We start from the raw sequence: 12,140 nt of genomic DNA, 5'->3' as shown, positions 1-12,140 counted from the left end.
TTTTTATTAAAGATTTCTTGATTTACAAAAGTATCGCAATGTCTCTCTCACATATTTTTTCCATGTATCATTTTTACAAATCAGTTTCATTTGTTGAGACATTGGGAAGAAGAGGGGGAAAGAGGTGGACAGGGGGCGGGGTGGGGAGATGGGGGTGGGTGGGGTTGGGTGATGATGTTTCTATTTTACTTAATATATGTAGGGTTTGATGTCAGCGTTGCTTGTGCAGGTTCTCTTTTGTTTGCTTGTGTTCCTTTGGTGGTGAGAGAGGTTGGGGTTGGCCTTGGGTATGGTTGTTCATTTGTGTTTGGCTGTGGTGGTCTTTGTTTTCATGTGTGAGTGGGGTGGGTGGGTGTTTTGGATCAGGTTAGTCTTTTTTTAATATCTCTTTTTATTATTATTTTTAAAAATACAAATACACAAATACACATACAGAAACACACAAAATAAACATATACATTTACATACTACTATCCTTTTTCTTTTTACAGACAAATTCTCGTACCTCCAATTATCCTCATTGCATTTAATACTATTATATTTGTATAGCGTACAGTTATAGATTTCATTTACAAATCATATTTTTTCATCCTTGAATCTCTATTACTTTAAAGGTTCAGTCTACATCTGCCATTAGGATTCCATTTATACCACTATTCCTTAAATATTCTTTAAATATCCTCCACTCTTTCCATACTTCTTGAGTCATCTGTTTCCTAACTTTACCCGTTGTTTTAGCTAGTTGCAAATATTCTATCGTTAAGTTTTGCCACTCCATTATAGTATGGGCTCCCCTGTTTTGTAGAAATGCTCATGCTTTGCTGTTTCTTGTAGACACGCATCACTCCAAGCACATGGCTCAGAGGAGCCAACAGACAAGAGGTTGTCTCTCTCTCTCTCTCTGAAAGTCGACCCAATGCATGTTAAGAGAACCGGGCAAGGCTTCTGAATGCAGGGCAGCAAAAATGCTTGGTTTCAGCACCGTCCCTGGCAGAATCTCTGTGGACAGCTCCCCGCTCTCCCGCTTTACTGCAACGGATTATGGCTCCTTCGCCTGGTCAGAGGAGTTTCCAGCACCTATATAAGCACCAACTTGGACCAAACCTAGAACTCAGGAGGCGTTACAGTGCTATTGAGTGATGTCCCAATTCCTTCCTGAACCATTGGGTGCAGAGTCTCACTTGTTAGAAAGCAGATTCTGACTCAACACCAGGAAGCTGTATGAAAGCGAAACAAACTCCCACAGGTGGACTCTCCTTCCCTGGAGGTTTTAGCAGAGGTTGGGTGGCCATCTGTCATGTATGATCTAGTTAAGATTCCTCCATCAGGCTGGACCTGAAGACCTTCCAACCCTAGAATTCTGTAATTCTATTTGATGGAGTTGCTTTTGTTTTTGGGATGCTCCATGGTGCTCTGTTTCACTTGGCCCTCAACTTTCATTACTCAGTAGGAGCTTGGCCAGGGGGTGGGGTGGGGAGCTGGTGTAGGAATTCTTAGGACTACAAAACCTATGATGCAATACAACGATTAAGTATCTATATATGTGGTGGGTGGAATACACCAAGTCTGTAAAGGAGTCTAAATGAAGATAGAAATTGCTAATATTAGCAAGTATGTAATCACAAAGGCAAGTGGGGGACACCAGCCCACTGAGTTCCACAGAAGTAACTTCACTGCACATTGGAGTTGGAAGTGGAAGGATTTGAGCAGCATCCATTAAAAGCTTTCAATGAAATGTGCCTGGATTCAAGAAAAATGTCCAATCCTGAGTCACTCCCAATGGTCAAGAACTTGATTGTCCCCCTCAACCAGCAAGAGCAACAGAAGTGAGCCAGAACTTGGGCATGCACACATAATACAAAAACTCAAATAGGTGAGCTATAAATGGAAGGTAAATAATTATCCAGCATCTAGATCACAGGTGTAAACATACACATAGAAGTCACAAGGGTATCAAAACTGCAACAGGTTTTTTTTTTTTAATACATCTTTATAGCTGGCGGAGCACATTTTTACATCCTGTGCTACTTAGCCTTGCCTGAGAAAAGTGAAATGGAACTCACCAATCCACACACAAGTGGAGATATATGGAATTGATCCAGAACACCGCTGTGTGAATTCTTGCCCTCGTGAAGCACTAGCAAGCATTTCCATTCTGCTCCAAACCACCTACCGTAAGTCTGCAAACCCCTGATCACCAGAACAATCTGGTTGGTGAACAGTTTTCCACTCTCCCCCTCGAAACTCAGAACATGAAATCCATTTCACAAGAGCAGGCAGCACTCAAATAAAAATGAAGAAAACATCAAGGCTAAGATGATGGATGGAAACAAATTGTCCATGCCCATGAGCCTCTCCTGATGTCCTTTTCACTGAGCATCCATCATGCCTGGTGCCCATGATGCTATAGGGGCAGTTAGACATAGTTGTGTTTTCAAAACCATTTGAGGAGGTGGTCATACTGCTCTGTTTGTAATAGGTGCATTTCACATTAAAATCCTGTATTTTTTCATACCAAAAATGTTCCAGGGTTGTTATTTTGTTCAACTTCTGTTGTGCTATAGTGCTAGAGTTTCCCACCAAATGATAAAAACGTGATAACAGTGAGGAAGCATCACAGAACAACAAATAAATTGGAACCATGTGTGGACAATCTGGTATCAATCCATGAAAATAATGCACTATTGAAGAGTTTGGATTTGATATCCCGCTTTATCACTACCCGAAGGAGTCTCAAAGCGGCTAACATTCTCTTTTCCCTTCCTCCCCCACAACAAACACTCTGTGAGGTGAGTGGGGCTGAGAGACTTCAAAGAAGTGTGACTAGCCCAAGGTCACCCAGCAGCTGCATGTGGAGGAGCGGAGACGCGAACCCGGTTCACCAGATTATGAGTCCACCGCTCTTAACCACTACACCACACTGGCTCAGTTGATTTCAAGTTGCAGGATACAACTATGAAAAAACACACCAGTCTGCAGCGGTCCTGTCACCCTTTTTAACCTCTTCCCATATCTCCACTGCTGTGGCACAAGCAAGCCAGGATGCATGCTCAGGAAAATTGGGCATATAAGCAAATTCCCAATTCCCATTGCAGTTTACGGAATGACAGCCTGATGTGAGCTGGTCCCTGTGAACTTCGTTTCCTTAGATTCTACCTCTTCTTTGTAAAACACAGATGGATCATTGTAATGGTGGATAAACAAGGATCAACAGTATGATTGCCTCTCCTCTGAAATGCCAAGCTGATTCGCAAAGAAAACACCATTCCATCCCTGTGCAACCATGCATTAATTTAATGCTCAAAACTCAAGGAGAGAACAGCTAAAGTTCAGGCACAGAACACAGAAAGTTAAGGGTGGTGGGGTGTGTTTTTTGTTTTGTTTTTCCAGTGCACACACCAAACTGCCTTTAAGCTCTGCAAGAAACAAAGCTATCAACAACAGAGCTTGGCATCAAGATCACGCCTCAATTTGCAAATCCATAGGGGATGCTTAAGAAGAGAGAGAGGGTGGAGCTGGTGGCCTCTGAGTCAGCTTTTTAATTAGATCTCTCACCTAGATTCCTTACAACTTCCAACCATGTTTCTGCATCCCACACAGCAGCTTTAAAGCTCCCTCCCCACATCTCAAAAGCGTTGTACCTTGTGAGATTGTAATAGAAATATCTCCGCTGTGCCATAAAAAGAAATGTAGCTTGAGGATTTAATTAGCAGCTGTCAGGGGTGACCCATACGTATTGCTGAATTGTTTAACTTGTTCCAAAAGGTACAAATCACTACATTGTGGAGAGGGGGGGGAGGGGGTTGATGTTTCAGAAAACTTGACATCCCTTCAATCCCCATCTTTTTCTACCCAACACCACAATGTTTCCAAATTATTTAAATAATCAGAAATTGCTGCTCTACTCCAAGAAGAAGAAGAAGAAGAAGAAGAAGAAGAAGAAGAAGAAGAGGAGGAGTTTGGATTTGATATCCCGCTTTTCACTACCCAAAGGAGTCTCAAAGCGGCTAACATTCTCCTTTCCCTTCCTCCCCCACAACAAACACTCTGTGAGGTGAGTGGGGCTGAGAGACTTCAGAGAAGTGTGACTAGCCCAAGGTCACCCAGCAGCTGCATGTGGAGGAGGGGAGACGCGAACCCGGTTCCCCAGATTACGAGTCTACCACTCTTAACCACTACACCACACATGGACTCATAGCTGTCAACTTTTCCCTTTTCTTGTGAGGAATCCTATTCGGAATAAGGGAATTTCCCTTAAAAACAGGGAAAGGTTGACAGCTATGCGTGATGAACTGGAGACACCGTACATAAAATACTGTATTAACACCCACATCACCAACCTGTAAATGAACCCAGTATTAAAATCACATACAAATAAACCCCCCAGATGCACCAGAGAAAACAGAAGAGAGGGGAGGGAACCTTGCCCCATATCTGCCCACTTGACTACTTTGATCTGTGGAACTGACATCATTACAGGTGCCATGAAACACTCCTTCCTTAGCTGTCAATCATTAACTGTGGCAGAACCTATACACTTTGGAACTCCCTGCCAACTGAAACCAGGCAGCCGCCTTCCCTTGTGTCCTGAGTTCTAGCATCGTCAAAGCCCATGACACCTTTGGTAAAGGCTATTCTCCAATTGGAGAGCTCACAGGCCAGTGTTTCCCTCTTGTTGGTGTTTATACTACATTTTTTTAGATTTGCCTTGAGAGAGTGGATGCCAATGAAGATATCAAAGAAAAATTGTTTAACTCTCAGCTGGATACCATCCTATCAGAGACACCTAAGAAGGATAAAATTACCCTCCTGGGTGATTTTAATGCAAGAGTTGGGTAAGATTTCTGTCTGTGGCACCTGTGAGGTAGGTTAGGCTGAGAGGCAGTGGCTGGCCCAAAGTCACCCAGCAAAATTTATTGCCAAGTAAGATTTTGAACCCGGGTCTCCCAGGTCCTAGTCCAACGCTCTAACCCTGATGCTGTGCTGCTCAGGCATATTAAGCCTAAAATGGAAGACATTGGGAGGTGATCTTGCACAGCCTCTGGGCACCTCCAGATTATCGGTATTTGGCAAGAGAGAATCAAGTGCCTACTGGAACTTTAGGTATAGAGTTTAAGTGGGTGGAAGGGCTCTGTTGCTCTCAGGGGTACCAACTTGAATAAAATATTATGGGGGCCAGGTAAGCCCTGCCCCACATAATCCATCACATGATGCAGTGCTCACAAACCATTTGAATGGGAATGCCCATCAACTTTGTGGGTGCCTGGCCCCCTCAAATATTTTATTGTAGGGGCTGAAGCCTCCGTGGCCCCTAGGAGTTGGCTGGTATGGTTGCCCTAGTTCAGGCAGGTACAACTCTATAGCAACTGTGATCTACTCCAAGTACAGGTGAAACTCGAAAAATTAGAATATCATGGAAAAGTCCATTTATGTAAGCAATTGTTTTCATTAGCTACTGGAGTTTAATATATGAGATAGATTCATGACATGCAAAGCGAGATATGTCAAGCCTTTGCTTGTTATAATTGTGATGATTATGGCGTGCAGCTGATGAGAACCCCAAAGTTGAGATTGTTAATTTGGGGTTCTCATCAGCTGTACGCCATAATCATCACAATTATAACAAATAAAGGCTTGACATATCTCGCTTTGCATGTCATGAGTCTATCTCGTATATTAGTTTCACCTTTTAAGTTGAATTACTGAAAGAAATTAACCTTTCCATGATATTCTAATTTTTCGAGTTTCCTCTGTATAATAAAACTGGCAGTGATCCACCCATTGTCATTGCCAAGAGTTGTTGAGCTTTTTTTAAGGAGGGGAACCCACAGTTGCTGAGCTTTCATTTTATTCAACGATTAATATCGTATGCAGTGCTAAAGCGAACATTACTTCCGGTTGCCAACGACGCCACTGTACACTGCTGAGGTGGTGGCGGAAGACGGAACTAGCTTCAGGGGAGAGGGGAATGTAAGATTACTTGCCCAAGATCGCCCAAGATCACGCAATCAACCCGCGATTGACCAGGGACACCCAGCGATCTACCTGTAGATCGCAATAGACCGCTTGGACATGTCTGCCCTAGTACAACAAAACCACATTTAATAAATAATAATCTGGCCCTCTGTGCTTTGGAGAGAGATGCATTTAAAAGTGTAGGAAGAATGAATGAATACTGGGAAGCACAAGTGAATCAGGATAAAATGAAAGTGAATGCTTATTGTGGTATAACCATCCCATGAACAAATGCTAACTAAAGGTTGGATATAATGTAACCTACACGTAAGCTTTGTGCAAGAGAATAAAAGAATGCTCTATAAATAAGTCATCTGGAGGGGCCCTTCCACTGAGGCATGGTATTGTTGACTCTGATCACATGACTGCAACCACTGAAGTCTCAGCTAACACACCAGCCTCCTGCTAGCAGGAGGCATCATGCAAAAGGTGGTGAACTTTCATACACAAAATCCTGTTAGCACACGGGGGCAATAAATACGACATATTTTGTTGTATAGTCATCCCCCTTTCAATTGTATTGTGTCTTACTTTGCATTTCAACTGTTTTGTTACTTATTTACTGAAAGCCGTCCACGGAACTTCATGTTATATAGTAGCAGTCAAATGCCATGAACAAGACCTACATAATTTGTTGAAGCAGAACAGCAGAAATCATTCAGTTTGTAACTTAATAGTTAATTCTGTTTCCAGTAGGTCAGCTGATGGGGGGGAGGTGTTTTTTAGCAACCAGATGGAGTGGCATGATGCTTGCTGACTCCCCGATTAGCTATGTAGTTCTGAGGGACTCTTTCCTTTGTATGGTTGCTTGAATGTCTCCCTGCTATGCACCATGCCTGAATTAAATAGGTAAAAACCACTGTTCATTTCTCTTCAGATTATACATTGTTTTTGTTCTGTTTCCTCAGCAAAATCTTATAAGAATTTCTTGTATTGTGTTTTAATTTGCTCGGAAGCCATCCAGAGTGGCTGGGGTAACCCAGTCAGATGGGCGACTTACAAATAATAAATTATTATTGTTTTTGTTTTCTTTCTGGATTCCATCTGGATTGTTAACATACAGTTTGCTTCGTGATGTGACCGTGTTCTCCAAATTCCATCTCTCTTGAGGTACAGTGGTGTAGACACCCCACTGGTGTTTTTCCACAGAGAAATAGTGCCGCCATCATCCCTGTCTTAATACTTTAGTCTGAAAATGTGGGCAATCCTATTTACATTATTACCAAGTGGGAAAGTGACAGGCTTAAGGCAAGACCGTCCCCCCCCCGCCCTTTCTGAGGTAAAGCCTCATTATTCATATGCAGCTTTCTAATACAGAGACATTTGTTGAGGGTTTCAAAGGAAATGGATGGGAGCCAAGAGAGGAACACAACTATCCCAGGATTCACACACACACACAGGGGGGAAATACTTAGCATATGGTTAAGGTCATAAAATCACTAAGAGAAGATGAGCCTGCTGGATCAAACCAAAGGCCCATCTACTCCAACATGTTGTTCGCACAGTGGTCAACTAGACACGCCCATGCGAAGCCCACAAGCAGGTAAAAGGTAAAGGTAAAGGACCCCTGGACAGTTAAGTACAGTCAAAGGCGACTATAGGGTTGTGGCACTGGAGCTGGTGTTTGTCCACAGACAGCTTTCTGGGTCATGTGCCCAGCATGACTAAACTGCTTCTGGCGCAAAGGGACACCGTGACTGTAACCAGAGTGCACGGAAATGCCGTTTACCTTCCCGCCGCAGCGGTACCTATTTACCTACTTGCACTGGTGTGCTTTCGAACTGCTAGGTTGGCAGGAGCTGGGACAGAGCAACAGGAGCTCATCCCCATCGTGGGGATTCGAACCGCCGACCTTCTGATCGGCAAGCCCAAGACGCTCAGTGCTTTAGACCACAGCACCACCCATTCCTCCTCAGTTGCAATTCCCTGCAACTAGTACTCAGAGGCAAACTGCCTCGACAGTGAAGGCAGAACTTGTACATGTTTACTCAGGATTAACCCCCACTCCTTAAGTGTGCATAGGGCTGTGGCCCCAGGCATTTCAAAGAAGTGCTCCATAAATCACACCTGAGTGATTATCTTATCAGGACTGGGGAAGAGGAACACATGCTGGAAGCCATTACTCCAGGGTAGGAAAATCTGTTTTACTCAAGGGTGGCTTCCTTTCTATTGCCAAGTTGCTGAAGTGATAGAACATAGTTGCCTCCTGGCAGATTCCCCCCCCCCCTTTTGCTACCAACAGACGCAACAAAGAGTGAGCATTAACTTTGCCTGTAGGGAGTCCGCATCAAAAAAGCAAACGCACAATGGCTGCAGTTGAAAGCTTGGTGAGGTTCTCTAAAGCTTTCTGTGCTTCAGAAGTAGGCAATTGTGCTGGGTTTTCACAGAGAGAGAGAGAGAGAGAACACATGTTGAAACCACTGTGTGTACAGATTATCCCCCTCCCAAAGATGATTTTGAGTGGGGGAGGGGAAGAGGACTGTAGTGAAGGCAATAAGGTAATTTAAAGGGACCCCTGACCATGAGGTCCAGTTGTGTCCGACTCTGGGGTTGTGGCGCTCATCTCGCATTACTGGCCATGGGAGCCAGCGTACAGCTTCCAGGTCATGTGGCCAGCATGACAAAGCCGCTTCTGGCGAACCACAGCAGTGCACGGAAACGCCATTTACCTTTCCCGCCGGAGTGGTACCTATTTATCTACTTGCATTTTGATGTGCTTTCGAACTGCTAGGTGGGCAGGAGCTGGGACCGAGCAACGGGAGCTCACCCTGTCATGGGGTTCGAACCGCCGACCTTCCGGTCAGCAAGCCCTAGGCTCTGTGGTTTAACCCACAGCGCCACCAGCGTCCCAGTGAAGGCAGTAGGTATCTACAAAAACATACGTGGAAAGCAGCCACCACACTTAAGAGCACACATCTTCAGCTCATGGAAAATGTCCTGCTCATTTCAAGCTTGGAATGCTTTGTTAGCATCTGGGAGACCTCACCAGACTTCAAAGGAAAAGAGAGAGAGTGCAGGATTTAACATATAGGAGCGTAGAATGCTGTCTTCTACCAAGTCAGATCATTGGGCCCACCTAGATCAGGAGTGAATAAGATAATGGACTCCAGATGTTGGAACAAAATAAAAAATAAAAATAAAAATCCTTCCAGTAGCACCTTAGAGACCAACTAAGTTTGTTCTTGGTATGAGCTTTCGTGTGCATGCACACTTCTTCAGATATACTGAAACAGAAGTCACCAGACCCTTATATATAGTGAGAGAGTGAGGAAGGGTATTATTCAGAAGGGTGGTGGGAATGGGTGATTGGCTGATGGGTGTGGAAAACCTGTTGATGACTGTTAACGACTGCAATTAGTCCTAAAGGAACTAATGTTGGATTATAGCTCCCATCCTCTCTGACTATTTGTCATGGTTCCAGGGGCTGTTGGGGGTTTGCAGTCCAGCATCATTGGAAGGCCATAGCTTCCACACTTTTTGATGTACACCGACTCCCAATGTCTCTCCAGGGATTTAGATGCAAGTATGAATCTGAATATGCCAAGGGCAGAACTGGGAACATTTGCAAGCAACACACGTGCTCTATGATTGGGCTGCAGCCTCTTCTCAAAACATTGGAAATTAAGAACCTAAGATGAACCTGCAGGATCAGGTCAAAGGGGGTCCACCTAGTTCCTCATCCTGTTCTCACAGTGCCCAACCAAATGCCCATGGAAGGCCCACAGGCAACAGCTATCTGAGTGGATAGCTCAGTTGGTTAGAGTGTGGCACTGATAATGCTAAGGTTGCAAGTTCGATTCCCATATGGGACAACTGCATATTCCTACATTGCAGGGAGATGGACTATATCAATCTTGGGGTCCCTTCCAGCACTGCTATTCTATGATTCTGTCTCTGAGTGTGAAAGTAGAACATACCCATCAGAAATAACAACCACTGATCACTTTCTCCTATATGAATTTGTCTGATACTTTTTTTTAAAGCCATTCAAGTTGGTGGCCATCACTGCTACTTGTAGGAGCAAATTCCATAATTTAACTATGCACCATGATGCCTTATAGTTGTCCTAACCATTTATAGCATTAGGACTATTAGTCTATATAGCCCCAGTAATGTTTACTCTGACTGGAAGCAGCTGAGGAGATAGGAACTTGTCCCATCACTTGCTATCTGATCTTTCAAGCAGCTGGTACCGGGGTGGAACCTGGAGGCCCATTCATACATCTCTTACACACTGGCCTTTAGTTATATTATCTTCCCAACTCATCCCACATCATCCAGCAGTTTCTTTGCACTGCAGCCTAAAGCAGGTCTAACCATAGCAGAGGTACAGATGAAAGAAAGCAAGATTAGAAGGAGAAAAAAGGAGGTGCACACCTACCATTGAGCTGTCTGTAGACAATGTCTTCGAGAAGTGACAGCCTTTTCAAAACTGCATCCTGAATGGGGTTTCCAGCACGGGCAGTCAAGTTGGACACTTCTGCCCTGGGGTGGATTTCGTGGAAGGAGTCCCCACCCTTCACGACGATGGGCCTGCACTTGGCCAGGAAGAGGACGAACCCAGCGACTGCAATCAAGTTTAAGACCAGCAGGACTTTCACTCTCCTCAGAGAAGCCATCAAAGAACTGCCCAAAGTGGGAGATGCAACTCAGGTGACTACTTGGGCAATAACCAAAGGAGAAGGGTGGAAGCAGAACCCGGATGACCTGCTCTCTGGCTGCTTTCACTAGGAGCAAGAGGAGGTGGAGGAGAAGGAGGGAGGGTGGAGGTAAGAACACATTTCCCCATCAGCTTGTCCTTGTGGGAAGGCTCCCTCCTTTTTTTCCAGCTTGCACAGCTGGGCTATTCACAGCAAGGGGAAGCGACAAATGTTTGCAGGTGGCGATAATCTTGAAAGGCAGCTCAGATCAGCTCTGCCACTCCAGAAATAGGTGCACCTGCTCCTGTAAAGAAAGCCAAACATTGCTCTCTGCAGGTCCCAGTGAAGGAGGGAGGTTTTGAAAATGTCCTTTGAGTTTCCAATCCCTATTGGAAGGAGATACTGGAAGACCTCTTCAGCAGCTGCACACACACACACACCCACTTGCCAGCAAGAGCCCCTTGAAGCTACTGGATTTCGGAATGGCAAACAGCTCAGACTTGCATGAAAACTCTTGCAGAAGGAAACGATTCCACTTCCTTGCAGAAGCTTTGTACTCCTCCCGTGGTCTTCGAAATTGAATTTACTTGGCGGCAGCAGAAGATCCAAGTGACCAAGGAAGGAAGCCCCAGGATTGTGGGTCAACCCTTGAGGTTCCTTTAAAATAAAGCAATAGTTGGACAAGGAAGAACCTTATCCAATACAGCATCGGCTCAGTTCGCAAGAGACTCAAAGGTTGCAGGAAAAACAAGATAGGAAACAGGGAAGAATGGCAAGTGACAGTATAACTTTCACAGGGAGGGGGAGACACAGAGGGGGGAGAGGGGGGGAAGCCTAAGTGGGGTTACTGGGACGCTTTCAGACTTTATGATGGGGACCAGGTGGTGTGAGGGATGACATTCCCCCAAGAAAGGTTGTATCCTGCTTCTCCAACAACGGGGGGGGGGGGGTAGACAGGGGCGCACAGAGCAAACAAACACACGTCTCTTCGCTTCTCTTTCCCAATACTTTAAGATGGGGGGGGGGGAATTACGGGCTCAAAAATCTAATTGTTAGGCAATGCGGAGGGGGGGGGAGAGGGAGGAAACGTGCAGACAGACAGTGACAAAAGACTTCGTAAGGAGGGGGAGGGAGAAGCTGCAGAGAGACAGAAGAGGAGAGAAAGTGACTTTAACAAAGATACGGATAAAAGGAGGCAAAATATGGAAGCAAAAGGCAGCAGCCCCGCGTTCCCATTCCGCTTGGACCCCCTTCTGAGATGCTTTTAATTGGTCTTTAGGGCGCAGCGCCCGCAGCTAGAATGGGAATCGCCTGCGCTCTGGATGTGAAAGCGACATCGCGGGAAGGGGGGGGGGAGGCGGAAGCAGGTGTTGCTAATAATAGGACCCTCCGCCGCCTTTCTTCGCCTTCGCTCTCCCCTCCCCGGTCGCAGCCCCTCGCAGGCTCGCCAGACGCGCATTCCCTCTCCCGCCGAGGGGGGTTCGG

General features: G+C 45.3%; 1 protein-coding gene across 1 annotated transcript in view; it reads right to left on the bottom strand.

Moving 5' to 3' along the window:
- GALNT17 (polypeptide N-acetylgalactosaminyltransferase 17) overlaps positions 1–11,206 on the bottom strand; it is a 117,699-nt gene extending 106,493 nt beyond the window's left edge. Inside the window, exon 1 of the mRNA XM_033171736.1 lies at positions 10,397–11,206. Coding sequence (XP_033027627.1) covers positions 10,397–10,634 — 238 coding nt within the window. The 5' untranslated portion in view covers positions 10,635–11,206. The remainder of the gene's footprint in view (positions 1–10,396) is intronic.
- Between the last annotated feature and the right edge of the window lie 934 nt (positions 11,207–12,140).

The sequence above is a fragment of the Lacerta agilis genome, chromosome 15 (genome assembly GCF_009819535.1).
Source record: "Lacerta agilis isolate rLacAgi1 chromosome 15, rLacAgi1.pri, whole genome shotgun sequence".
Classification (NCBI taxonomy): Eukaryota; Metazoa; Chordata; class Lepidosauria; order Squamata; family Lacertidae; genus Lacerta; species Lacerta agilis.
Note: the sequence above shows the minus strand (reverse complement) of the source record. Positions and strands in the feature narration are given on the sequence as shown.